Source organism: Mustela nigripes, chromosome 13 (assembly GCF_022355385.1).
Source record: "Mustela nigripes isolate SB6536 chromosome 13, MUSNIG.SB6536, whole genome shotgun sequence".
In the NCBI taxonomy this organism is placed as follows: Eukaryota; Metazoa; Chordata; class Mammalia; order Carnivora; family Mustelidae; genus Mustela; species Mustela nigripes.
Genome location: NC_081569.1, coordinates 143,464,198 through 143,478,137, shown reverse-complemented (window position 1 = coordinate 143,478,137; position 13,940 = coordinate 143,464,198). Strand labels below are relative to the sequence as shown.

The 13,940-nt window shown below is 52.6% G+C and overlaps 1 protein-coding gene across 1 annotated transcript in view; it reads right to left on the bottom strand.

The window, feature by feature from the left end:
- Nucleotides 1-13,940, bottom strand: part of TDRD9 (tudor domain containing 9) — a 100,762-nt gene that overhangs the window by 38,617 nt on the left and 48,205 nt on the right. Inside the window, exons 9-19 of the mRNA XM_059371361.1 lie at nucleotides 12,072-12,136; nucleotides 9,687-9,741; nucleotides 9,447-9,531; nucleotides 8,109-8,166; nucleotides 5,833-5,937; nucleotides 2,760-2,857; nucleotides 1,969-2,100; nucleotides 909-1,074; nucleotides 762-825; nucleotides 622-685; nucleotides 290-334 (exon numbers count right to left, since the gene is read on the bottom strand). Coding sequence (XP_059227344.1) covers nucleotides 290-334; nucleotides 622-685; nucleotides 762-825; nucleotides 909-1,074; nucleotides 1,969-2,100; nucleotides 2,760-2,857; nucleotides 5,833-5,937; nucleotides 8,109-8,166; nucleotides 9,447-9,531; nucleotides 9,687-9,741; nucleotides 12,072-12,136 — 937 coding nt within the window. The remainder of the gene's footprint in view (nucleotides 1-289; nucleotides 335-621; nucleotides 686-761; nucleotides 826-908; nucleotides 1,075-1,968; nucleotides 2,101-2,759; nucleotides 2,858-5,832; nucleotides 5,938-8,108; nucleotides 8,167-9,446; nucleotides 9,532-9,686; nucleotides 9,742-12,071; nucleotides 12,137-13,940) is intronic.

Genomic DNA, 13,940 nt, shown 5'->3' with positions numbered 1-13,940 from the left:
GGAGGGGGCTCCTGACCCTACGGAAGACCATGGGGACTCGGAGGCAGAAGGCCAGCCACATAGCCGGCCTCGGCCGCAGGCCCCAAGAGCCGCCTCTGCGAGGGTCCACTGCCAGCAAAGCAGGCTCTTTGCCCTTGGACGGCCTGCTCACTGCTACAGTCTTGCCCTTCTGAGGACAGGCTTGGCGCTCTCCTGTGTCCCCTACAGTGATCAGGCCAAGAAAAGCACCCCTGGACGGTCTCCCCGGGTCGCGTACCACCGGCCGCAGTGAAGGAAAGAGCCAACCAACCTTCGGGTGCCGCAGCTCTCCGCTCTGCCTGCAAGTCCGCCAAGTCTGAAAACAAACGGACGGACCCATTGCAAAAACAATGCATCATTAGCTGATTAAAAATTGTTAAAGTCTCATTTCAACACATTTCGACCACAGAAAACTTACAAATTTAATTTTTTCCAATCAATTTCATAAAACTGGACCCTCACCCCCATCCACTTCTTCCAACATGGTCTTTCATGTCGGCCAGCAACAAGCCTCGCAGTGTTTCAGCAGAGACAGGACGAAGGCAGGAAAATGGACTAACAACCCGAGGCAGGTGTTTCCACGCTCACACCGAGATTACTTACTTTAAACGCTTCAACGAGTGCAATACAGTCGCTCTTACTATTGCCAGAGAAATTCACCTTGTTCCTACAAGTGGATAAAAAACAGCGTCATGCGATACCATTAGAACAAACTGACTTTAAAAAATATGAATTTTACGTACCTGTATCCATCAAGATGCTGCCTAAACGGCATTGCAAAAAAATTCTTCAAAGAAAGAGCTGCCGCTAGCAACAGAAAAACAAAGACACGGGGAGGTCGTTGGAGTGCTCCACCCCCTTCCAGCAAAGTCCCGTGGGCTCACACTTACCTATAATAAGACATTCGTCCAGACATCCAAATACGTGTCCAAGGACTATGAGTTTACCGAGCTGCTGATTAACGGGAAGCTGGGCTAGAACTCTTCCCAAGAAGGTCAGTTCCCCGTCATGGGGGTTCTCGCCTTCTCTCTGCCCACTCACGGCCAGCGCCCCAACCTTAATGAAATAAATTAGCCCCGTTAGCAAGCACTGATGATTTCTTGCTCCTTTTTCCCTTAAGGCAGGGAGTCTAAACAGGAAATGAAGACCAAATTCTGGTGATTAAGATTCTAAAAGATATCTAAATTGACTTAGGAAAACTTAATGCTACCAAAAAGTTCTTTCAATTTGCTCTCAGGAAGTGAGAACACAGCTCATTGTTTCTTAGAGGGGTGGCCCTCCCTCTAAGGGGTGACCCTACCCACACTGTAGCACTCGGCGCCACCATACGGGACCAAACGCCTAACTCCGCACCGTGGTCGCTCACGATGCCATGGTGGGGAGCAACTTCCTTAACGTGACAAAGTATTTCACAGAAACCCACACAGGAATCAAAATAAAGGCAAACGCCAGAGCAGCCCAACTTCGAGACCAACGCCGGGGAGGCAACGCAGTCTCCAGCAAGGGAAGGAGACGGAACCGCAGCGAGCGAGCGCAGAAGCCGAGGGGCTGCTCAGACCCTCATCGCGCGGCCTCCGTAGAAGACAGACAGCGTCTGGCGGCAATGACTCCGCCGCGCAGGGAGGTGGATTCCAGAGCACCGCTCAGCAGCAGCGCACGGGTCTCTCCCCGTGGCACTCGAGGGAACCCTGCGCACAGCCCGCGGGGAGGGGGGACGCCGCGGAAGGCTGGGAGCCTCGAACCTCGCAGGACAGCTAACAAACCTGGAGCAGACAGCGGGTGTGGAGTCTGTAACCACCAAGCGGCATCACAACACGTGCTTTTCCCAGCAAAGGCCTACCGTTTACGACAACCAAAATACTTTAAAGATCTCCACATCACAAAACTTCTAAAATTTATCCGACAAAATCTTAGCTTTTCCCAACACCGACGTACATCAGACAGACGTACCTCCTTTAGCAGAAGGATGGTTCGCTCGATGTCGCTCAGACTCGGCGGAGAAAGGGCAGTTGCCAGCAGAGCTCTTGGTTCCCCCATGTCCAACAATTTCACTTTCAATATTGTGCTTCCTAACGGACAACGCTGAAAAGAGCAAAATTGAGAAATAATAAAGTAACAAAGTAATTAACCTGCCCTCATGACCTCAGACCCAGCAGCAGAAGAGAGGGGGAGAGAAACGTCAAGAAACACCGAAGATGGAGAGAGAGAGAGGGGAGGAGAGAAGAAGAAGGGCGGGAGAGAGACAGGAGGAGCCAACAGACAGGGCGGGAGGGCCGCGGAGGGGGAGGGGAGGGAGAGAGGGAGACAGACCGATGGGGGAGGAGGAGGGAGGGAGAGACGGGGAGAGTAGAGCGGAGAGAGGCGGGGCGGGGCAGGGCGAAGAGAACCGGGAAGAAGTGGGGAGAGAAAAGGCAGAGAAAGAGGAAGCAGAGGAGGAAGGAGAGAGGAGAGACGCGTCCGAGGAAAGGCAGCCAGCAGCCACCCCGACCCCATGGGCTGTACGGGGCTGTGGAGCCCAGGAGGAGCCACCCCTCCCATGAGAAACGGAACCTGCAGTGGGAAGGCCTAGCATAGTGCCCCGGGGCTAAGGGCGTGGCCAGCCAGCACCGAGATTAGAGACCGGTTTGGTCACGTGACTTTTCTGGAGTCAAAGTTATAGAACACCTAAGGTTATATTACTTAGACGATTCCGTAAAGCTCTGTCTACAAAAAATAAACTTTGCAAATGACCAGAGTATTACCAGCATCTCCGGAACGACGTGGTCGGGGATGGAGCTGTCCCAGAAATCCTTGTGGATCAGCCGGTAACAGTACCCTTTGGATACTCGCCCCGCGCGGCCTGCAAAGGGGACGCATCCACGTACCATGTGACATGAATCACTTAACATTAGCCTAAATATGTAAGAATAACGACTAAATATTAAAGAAAACCTCTGTTATCTCCTAGCAGACCAGGTCAGGTAGCACTTTGGAATAAATCGGCGTCACAAGGCCTCCTACGGGAAGATTGAGTGCGGACGTCAACTCTACAGCGTAAGATCCAACACGTATCTTTAAACCAGCATTGGTTCCGATATGCAATGGAAATCATAACATCTCAACTACAAGACTCTTCCTTCTAATGCAAAGGTCATAGTAAGTCCAAGCTGGAGGGAGCGGGTGCAGCCCCCCACCCCCGAGTGGCAGGGCTGGGCTGTGCCCTGGGCTCTCCGCCGGAGCAACGGCAACCGTCACGACAGCTGCTTCACACGAGATGAGGGATCCCAGCCACACAGCTCAGAGCCAGGCCTGGCCCTCACACGCCACCATTCCATGACCCTTCTCTTACCGTTGTATCGCTTATGGAGTAAAAACTCCTTTATCCCAAAACATACTAAAATCTGCCAAGGAGACAAAACGGGGTCAGGGGGAGGGGTGTCCCGAATAAATCTCCTGCTTGAAAAAATGGGGCAGCGCAGAAAGGCGCTTTCCTTCCCCACGTGGAGTGTGAAAAGATGAAGGGGGCGTGTGCACTCCTGCCCCCCTCTATCGGGGTAGGTCCCCTCCCCGCCCGGGAGCTCGAGGGGAGAGCCCAGACTTCAGCACGGCCACCGCCCCCAGCCTGCACCTAGGTGCACACGGCAGGACCCTCTAAGAAGAAAACTGCAAGGTAATGACCAAAAACAAAAGCAAAACAACTCCTAGAACCAATTAATGACTTTGGCAAAGTCACAGAATAGAAGACTGACACACAAAAATCTATCACATTTCTACACCTCAGTAATGAACATGTAAAAACCGAAATTAACAATGCAATGCTGGGCACCTGGGGGCTCAGTCAGTCCAGCATCTACCGATGCAGCCCCAAGTCCACGGCCCCTCACGCTCCCTGCCCAGTGGGGCCTCGGCTTCTCCCTCTCCCTCTGCCCCCACCCCCACTCCTGCTCTCTCTCAGATAAATAAATGAAATCTTTTTGTAAAAGGCAACGCCATTTACAATCATCTAGGTAAAATTAAACACTTGGGATCTCTATGCTGGAAACAAGGCATCGCTCAGTAAAGACAATGAAGACGACCTCCATACACGGAGACGCACGCACTGTGCTCGCGGCAGGAAGACCCAACAGAACAAACCCGCCCCCCCTTTCTGAACAATCCGACCCACGGGTGTAACACAGCTGCCGGCAAGCTCACAGGATGGTGCTCCTGGAGACCTAGACAAGTGCACTCTAAGATCCATACAGAGGACAAAGTAGAACAACCCCAATGGTCTTGAAAGGAAAAAATAGAGCAGGAGGAACCTGTCACTTTTAGGTGAGTCCCACTTTGAGCGGTGCTGCCGATGGGGAGACGCGCACGTCGGGGTCCCACAGGACGGGCAGCCACAAGCGTGCCCCCGGAACCTCACCAGGTGCAGGAGCCACCGCGTGGGGAAATTCTGTGGTGCTGAAACCAGAGACACGAACCTCACCCCAAACCTCACAGAGTAATTACAAAATGTCATTCAAATGGGTTGCATGCAGCTGGAAGGCTCAGAGCATCAAAGTGGGGGAGCCCCTGGCACGCCGAGACGAGGGGCTCCGGGCTGGGCGCCCCGTGCACATGCCACGGCCGAGCACTGGAAGGCTCTGTGAACTCAGCCTGCAGCTTCTCGGAGGACAAAGAATTTTTATTATAGAAATTTCGAACACACAGAAAAGCAGACCAAAGCCAAAAATCCTATAACCTCCAGACTTCCCCCAACGACAATCCCTTCCACATCTCCACGTGTTTATTTCTAGTCATGTCTTCTGCGCACGGGTTTTCGTCCGGGGGGGCAGTTCTGGGTGGGGAGGGGTGTACCTCCACTTGCGGCTTTCCCACGGTGCCCCAGCAGAAGCTGCTCCTGCCCAGAGGAAGGGGCTGCCCGATCACTCGGTCTCGCCTCTGGGCGCGCCTTCCCAGGGGTGGCAGCAGGGGCGCAGGTTCCCGACGCAGCCGTAGCCCCCCGCTGTCCGCGGGCCAGGGCAGCCCAGATGGCTGCTCCTCTGGGTCTCAGCTGTGCCACTGAACACGAGGATGTCAGCCCGGACTACGTCACAGAGCGGGACGAGGACCGAACGGGGTCACATCAAACACTCAGAACCGTGCCTGGCACCTGGTAAGCACTCAGTAACTGTCCCTCTCCTCCATCTGTGACGCAGAAGCGTCACTGCCCCACAGATATTTGGGGCTGGCCCACCACCCACCCTCCCGGGAAGTTCTCCAACAAAACACAAGCCACTGCTCAGTCCCTGCCAAGAACTCTGTCCCCTGGGGCCCGCCCCCCCAGGTGACAGTAGCAACCTGTCCAAGTGCATCACAGCTGCACGTCCACTGTGGCTAAAGCCCTCCCGCCCCAGACCGACAGATGTGTCCGCACCCTCGGCCCCCAGGGAAGCAGCACGCACACGCCACAGCAGACGCCGAGCACGCTGCGGAACTGTTTTAGGAAAAACATCCCGAGAAGGATCCAAACTTGGAGAGAAGTCAAAGGAAGGATTCCCAGAAGTTCATTAAAAATTATAAAAATTAACTCAGTCTCCATAAGTCTTCCCCAAACACTTTTGCATTCACTCCAAAAACCAGTAGTGCTGGGATGAGCAGATGCTTCTCCGCTCGTACAAGCCCTGGCGCCTCATTCCAAGGACGATCAGAGAGCCGCGGTTTAGAGGAGGAGTCTGACGCGCTGTTAGTGTCCTTAAAAGTTAGAACCGGTTTCAAGAAAGTGTCAGCGTAAGAGTGAAAAGAACAAATACCAAACACGTTCAAAGACGCGGGAATGTGCCCCCATTCGTTTGAGCGCGAACACCTTACCTTTCCTCTGGTCGCAGCTGGTTTTGGAGGCCCAACTCAACCGCAGACTCTGATAATTCGTATCTTCGTCGCAAACCAGAGTTCTAGTCAAACAAAAATCTATAACTGTCATTTAAAAAAAGGAATGTAAACACCAGGCTGACAGAGAGCGCGACATCATCACAATGCACAGTGAGAAAGCAACACGAAACGCGCGTCTACGGAAGCCTCTGGAAATGCGTGGGCCACTCCCACCACCCAGGCTCACGTTTTCCTCTAGGGACTGGGAGCCTTCAGACAGAAAGGACGAGAGCCCTGTGGACCCAGCGCGCCATGCAAGAGCCCATGTAGATGGCACCCACTAGAGCGTGGCCAGAGGGACCCAGGACGGCAGCGCCGGGGTGCGCGGGCTCAAATCTGGGCCAAAGGGGCAGCTGCTCAGCTTCTCGGGCTTCAGTGTCCTCATCTGTGACACCCAACTGATGGAAGCCCCTCCAAGGCCCCCCGGCCACAGCCTCCGGGACCTGACGGTCTCCAGCTGCCGTCCAGCTCCCGCCGGTCTCCCTGCTCCCCTCGGCAGCAGAACGCCTCGCGAGTGCTGCCCTCGTGGCCTCCGATGCCCTCTCCTCCCGCCCTCTGGGACCTCCAGCAGAACTGCTCTGACCAAGGTCACCAATGACACGCATGTTGCTAAATCCAGAGCCAATTTCCCGTCTTCTTCAGACTCGACCCATCATCAGCACGACATGCTTGTCCCTCCTGTCTTCCTCACAACCTTCTGATCTGGTTTCCAGGACTTCGCTGGCCGCCCCCACCCCCCCGCAGCGGCTCATTCCTGCCCACCCTGAGACGCCAGCAACGCCTTCCCCATGGGCACTCGCTGGGGAGCACGGCCTCCATGGCCCGCTGGCCTCTAGGCCACACGGCCCACTGCTCTGGACATGCAAGAGCTGTCCCCACCTTACATCTGTGTCTCCCGCAGCCCAGCAGACCCCCCCGGCACACCTCCCACCATCGCACTGCAAAACACCACCGCTTCCTGCCCTCACCAGTCCTACCCTCCTCACGCAACGCCCCCCACCCCTCTGCCCCAGTGTAGTCTGTCCCTGGATGAACTGGAGACGATGTCGTGCCTACGCTCAGAACTCACTCACATGCCCTAGAAGGCCTCGCACAACCTGGTAGCCCATCGCTTTATCTCCCTGACCGCTTCCCCAACCGCGTCCTTCCGGCTCACCTGGCGCGGCTCTCCCGGTCTCCCTGCTTCCTGCACTTGCTGGCGGACTTTGCACACTCTGTTCCTCCTACGAACACTCTCCCTCAAACCTCCACCCCTTCCCCGGCCACTCCATCCACAACCTCAGTCGCCTTTCCCTGCTGCTCCCTGCACCCCCACACACCATCAGCTCACGTCCTACACGTCTGTTTTGTCTTTCAATTACCCACCCCTGAAGCTATCTGAGAACAAAGACTCTTTGCCTGTTTACTATTTCTCCAGCACCTAGAATCATCCCTGGCACAGGGACGAGACACAGTCACTCCCCCAAGTTCACGTGTTTATCTGTCCAGGCACACCGTCTTCTACAAACGTCCTGCTTCTCTTCAAACCCGCTCCCTAAGCCCAAACCACGTCTTTCCATGGCTCATTCCTCATTCAACTCAAGTCTTGTTCAAATACAACTTCCTTAGCCAGGTGTTCCCATACCACGCTGTCTCCAACATCATTTTTCCCAACAGCTGGAACCCTCTGTCTGATGTACTGTCCGGCCAGCTGTCCCTGCAGTGACACCTGTCAGCCTGGGAACCGGCTGTCTCTCCCAGGAGAGAGGGCCACCATGAGACAGGGCTGCGGCTTATCCAGCCCTGCCCCTCCAGCCTGGAGACGGCGCCTGGCACCCGTCAGCCTTCCAACTAGGAATTAAGGAACTTAGAAAAAGAAGTCATCGAGGACCCAGACAGAGAATACCGCATCAGGAGTGGTTTCCCTCCGAGCGGACACGGTAACCCACGAAGCTAACCTGAGTGACTGAGATCAGCCAAGCTCCTGCCCACACCCGCCCTCCAGCCACAGAGCCCCACCTGGGGCAGCCCCAGGCCCTCCTGCCCATTAAGAGCCTCAAAATGCCCGCAAGGAGGAGACGTGGTGAGGTCTAAGCACAGAGAAACTGTACGAGCCTCCTTTTCTCAAGTCTCTCTTCCGAAGAGGGGAAGAGACGGGCAGGAGGACGACGAACCCGAGGGGCAGATGCGCCACAAACACTACAGCGACCCTCTGCACCAGACGCGGGGCGCCTTACCGTATTTGACATCCGGAACTGTGACGGAGCTCTCTGCGATGTTGGTGGACAGGATAATCTATCAAACATCAAAAACAAAGCATCTGACATTCCTACTGTCTACGGGAAACATTAGTCAAAGAAAAAAAAAGCTCAAAAATTATCCAAAAGCTTTTTAATGTAAACACTGGACTCCAGTTTTTAAATTAATAGTTCTTCTATTTTCAACAAGCTACACGGCTCAAGGGGTCAGGAGAAGGGCGGAGGGACTTGGAGCAGGGCGGCCCCAGCTCTGCCCTACACCGGGCTGCGCCGCTGGGCCAGGTGCTTACCTCGCGGTTCCCAGACACCCTGAGCACGGAACGACGCTGCCGCCGCCTGCCCCAACAGGGTTGTTGTGACCATCACAGGACTTATCAAGGGCAAAGTGCTTAGAACTGCTGCTGGCTCAAACCGTGATCAACAAACAGATCCACCTCCTCGTACGGCTCGCATGCGGGCACTGCACCACTACGGGGGTGTCAGTCCGGACACACCCTCCTCCCATTCACCATCTGAACGCTCCGGCATTCACCAATTAAAGTCTCAGAGAGGCGATCTGCTGACAGTCCCATGACGACAGATGACGGGGCCCTGGCTCTGTCCAGCTCTCTGTCCACGTCCACACACGCCAACCCTCTCCCCGATGTGATCCCGCACGCACAAAGCCCAGCACCACAGCAGTGCTTTAGAACAACAGGCAAGAAGCCAGGCAAAGACAGCTGCCCCATACCTGAGACATGGGACTGCAGGGGTGCTGGGACTGCCCCGAGGCCAAAAGCACAACCAAGCTGACACACAGACGCAGGGCTGGGCCTGTGACCACACCGGGACGCCAGGCCAGGTCCCGGCTACCCAGAGTCAGGACTCCTGTACTGGACACAAGGGGGCTGAACGGTGCACGCAACGTTCCTGACCATCTCGGGCAGCTCTAGGAGGGCTGGGCTAAGACACTGCCATGGTGCACACGTAACTGGAGAGTAAAGAAATCTTCTTTATCCGGGACTGAGAATGTGGGTCCTAACCAAAGTTGCCAGAGCAGTCCCACAGCTTGAGAAAGAGCAGCAAGTAAAAGGCATCAAAATCCACCAGCAACAATGCCCAAAAGTTGAGGGAACTGAACAATGTCAGCAACCGACTCACAAAATGAAGACAAAATTAAACAACATACCTGGCTCATCAGGCACTTAGCTGCTGAGTGGGCAACCACCAGCGACAGGACACAGGGTACAAGTCAGTGCGAACGTGAGCGCTCGCCGCTGGCACAGGCTCTAAGGAAAATGTACCTGAAGTGCTTGCAACTTGCCTCCCGGTTCCTACCTTTCTGTACCCAGGAACTGGGCTTAAAAACACATTATTCTGTTCTTCTAGAGTCACGCTTGAGTGGAGTGGGTAGACCTGTAACCTGGGGACAGATTAACGAGGTAAAATGTCCATGAAGAGTAGATGCACGTGAGAACACAGCAAAATGACGGACGTCGCGGAGACGACCAGAATTCTTCAAGGCAGAAGCGATGCGATAGCGTATCGGAAAAACAAAGCTGCGTCATGCGAACCCACCTTTTGTGAACCATGTTTGTGAGAAGCTCGTGCATGTAGTTGATCTCACCCAGGCCTGGGGAAGAAAGGAAACTGGAGGAGCATGTATTTATTACAAAACACCGAAAAACAAAAACGCCAACAACAGAAAAAACCTTTAAATTAATATGACATCTTTTGCTAAAAAGGCCCAACCAATTCATCTTATTTGACTTTTTTATACTCTTTGCCCAGTGACGTCACAATTATAAATAAACTGTACAATGACACTGACCACTAGTAACTCAAAAACACTGAGAAAACCCCACATTCTTCCAGTGTTTCACTTTCCACAGCAGAGCCTGCCTGCAAGTCTGGCCACCTGAACAATTTTACATGTCTTTTTTATTCCCCACTGACTTTTCCAAATTTCCTACGATAAACATGCAACATTTTACAACCAAAAAAATAGTTTTTTTAAGTCTTGGTCCCAGAGATATGCTAAGTTATTTTCATTATGTTTAAGTAACATCTATAAACCGGGGCACGTGGGTGGCTCAGTTAAGCCTCTGCCTTTGGCTCAGGTCATGATCCCAGGGTCCTGGGATCGAGCCCTGTGTTGCGCTCCCTGCGCATTGGGAGGCCTGCTTCTCCCTCTCCCACTCCCCCTGCTTGTGTTCCCTCTCTCACTTTGTCTCTGTCAAATAAATGAATAAAATCTTTAAAAAAAAGAAAAAAAAGAAAGAAAGAAATGTCTATTGATAACGTAAAACTTCCACGTGCTTTTCCGTCATCCTGAATTATCAACTCTAGAATGGATTGAACTGTGTCCCCCCCCCCCCCCCAGAGACGTTCAAGTCCCAGCCCCAGTACCTGAGAACATGGTTTTATTTCCAAACAGTCTCACTGCAGACATAATGAGCTAAGGTGAGATCATACCGCAGAAGACAGGCACTCACTCCAGAATGACTAGTGTTCCCGTCAAAGGGAGCGAGAGACAGGCGCGTCGCGTGCGCACCACGGCTAACAAGGGAGGCGGGACAGGCGGGATGCCGGGAAGGGAGGGCGGCTGGCCACCAGGAGCCGGCAGAGGCAAGGGAGGGCGGTACCCAGAGCCCCAGAGGGAGCAGGGCCCTGCCAACAGCCTGATTTTGGACTCCTCGTCTCCAGAACAGTAAGAGAATAATTTCGTAGTTTGAAGATGTACAGTTTGTAGCCCTTTGTCACAGCAGCCCTACAGAACAAGTACCATTCCAGAAAGATCATAATGAAATAAACATATTCCAAACCTGCATTCACATAAACACAGGACAGCCAAGTGAACTGTGAAAGATCATTTGTTAACATTTTACATTTTCTGCAGACAATATGTAGCACGTACAAGGGATTCACCTCACTCTGAGGTATCCTTGGGCTCAAACCTCCGTGGCTCTGCTCTGATCGGCCTCCCCTGACCGCTGTTAATGCGCGCAGCAGGCTGCGACAAACGCTTACTGGGGTGAACACAACTCCAGCCCACGGGCAGCCAGTGGCTGCTTCCTGGGGACAAAACTAATCCAGATCAACTAAGCAAGACAGGACCCAAGCTGTAACTCAAATGCTATACCGCAAAATTAAGAGTTAATTATTTTTATTCAGGTTTTCGTTCTCCGAATCTACCAGCACAAATACTCACATGCTCTCTATTACCTTTGGCAGCAAAAAAAAGTGAATTATTGTCATGTTTCACCAAATGAAACCACTTGATTAAGAAAAATCAAAAACATCATTTTGGGGCACATGGGTGGCTCATTCAGTTAAGCGATAGCCTTCGGCACAGGTCATGATCCCAGAGTCCCGGGATCAAGTCCCACGTCAGGACTGCAGCTCCATGGGGGTTCTGCCTCGCCCACACAACTTCTCCCCACTCATGCTCTCTCTCTCTCCCTCTTAAATAAATAAAATCTTTATAAAAAAAAATTTTTTTTAAACGTCATTTTGAAAAATTGACAATTTAACATAAATTAATCTTTTCGGATATCTGAGGGCATTTTCTCAAATACCAAGAACAGGACAGAAGGACCCTCCCGAGGACTCCTGTGGTGTCCCAGTGACTGTGCTCTCGCTCAGACAGCTTCGGACGTACACCGATGGCCGCTGCACCTCGCACTTATACATGGAACAGTCAGTTTAAGAAAGCCAATCACTACACTGAAAATTGTGAAGGGGGCAAGACTACCTTCAAAAACCCAAACTCTTCGTGACCAAGCGCTTTAGCAACATGAAGGCTGCAGTGAGAGCTCCAACCGCAAGTCGCAGCTGTTCGAGTTCTCGGGGTCCAGGAACCACTAAACTCACACGGTGAGTACCACGTTTCACAGTATGGGCTGGGTGCACGCAGCCTCCATCCGGGACACGGCACCCCCAGGCCGCAGGTGTGGCGCTCACCTGGCAGGAACACCAGCACGCTGCTCCGCTCCAACACAAACTGGGCCCCCGACCAGGTCTTGCTCCTGTTGCAAACAGGAAGGCACAAAAGTTAGTCCCGGGAGCACAGCCACGGCTGGCCCGAGCCCCAGCAGGCCCAGGCTCTGATCACGAAAATCTCTTACAGATGGTTGCTGTAACGTTCCTTTTCGCATATAAGAAACCACAGAGGCCCCAGGACACGGCCCCACAATCACTAGGGTCCCTAAGGCCCTCAACTACTCCCAGTTTTCTCCCATAAAGACCCATTATTTGCCACAGTTCCCTTGAAATTTAGCTACTGTAATCCAGATTCTCAAAATACAAAACTTTAAAAACAACTACAAGTAAAACTTAAACTCAAACCACCATCTCACCTTCCTGCTCCCATCAAAATACTTGCTTTGTGTGAAATCAGAACTTCCGTTCTCTGCACCCTGAGCTCTCCTCCTGCAAGCAGGTAAGGCGATAACAAGACAGATAAGGTCCCTGCTCTTTGGAGCTCACATTCTAGCCAGAGAGACAGAGCAGAGATGGGCAAGCACATCAGGTGCCTTGGGTTGAGCGGGCAGACGGCCGGCAGGAAGAGATGGGGGCCAGAGCTGCTGCGTCGCAGTCCGCAGCCCACCCGCACATGTCTTCTCTTCCTCCACAGGTATCGTTCCCAGGCACGGCCTGACTGTTGTTGCTTGGCTCCTCCAAGGGATGATAAAGACTGGGGCGCCTGGGTGGCTCAGTGGGTTAAGCCTCTGCCTTCAGCTCGGGTCATGATCTTAGAGTCCTGGGATCGAGTCCCGCATCGGGCTCTCTGCTCAACAGGGAGCCTGCTTCCTCCTCTCTCTCTGCCTGCCTCTCTGCCTGCTTGTGATCTGTCAAATAAGTAAATAAAATCTTTAAAAAAAAAAAAAGTAATGATAAAGACTAGAGTGAAAACTAATAAAATAGAGAAGTAAAACAACAGAGAAAAATCAACAAGAGCCAAACGTGGGTCTCTGAAAAAAAAAAAATGAAATGGACAAATCTTTACCTAGTTTGACCAAGAGAAAAAGAGAAGATTCAAAATACCAGACAGAATCAGAAATGAGAGAGGGCATTCCTACTGACTTTACAGAAATGAGAAAGATTACATACAGGAACACTATGGACAGCTGTACACCCACCACGTACACGGCTGACATGAAATGGACACAAACTACTAAAACTGACCCAAGGAAGGAACGATCTGAAGAGATTCACAACCAAGGAAGAGAGATTTCATTCAAGACTCCCCATAAAGAGGGGCACCTGGGTGGCTCAGTGGGTTAAGCCGCTGCCTTCGGCTCGGGTCATGATCTCAGGGTCCTGGGATCGAGTCCCACGTCGGGCTCTCTGCTCATCGGGGAGCCTGCTTCCCCCTCTATCCGTCCTGCCTCCACTCATGATTTCTCTCTCTCTCTATCTCTCTCTCTCACACACACACACACAAACTCTCTCACTCTCAAATAAAATCTTTTTAAAAAAATCATTTTCAAAAATCTAAAGAAACAGAAAAACATCCCATACTGGAAGACTTAACATGGTAATAGTTAAGATGGTAATACTCTCCCCAAACTGACCTACAGACTCTACACAATCTCCCTCACAGTCCTGCCTTCTCTGGAGAAACGGACACACCGATTCTAAAATTCACACGGAAATAGAAGAGACTCAGTACAGAGACAACAATCCTCAATAAGAAAAAGTTAGGAAGGGGCGCCTGGGTGGCTCAGTTGGTTAAGCCGCTGCCTTCGGCTCAGGTCATGATCCCAGCGTCCTGGGATCGAGTCCCACATCGGGCTCCTTGCTCGGCAAGGAGCCTGCTTCTCCCTCTGC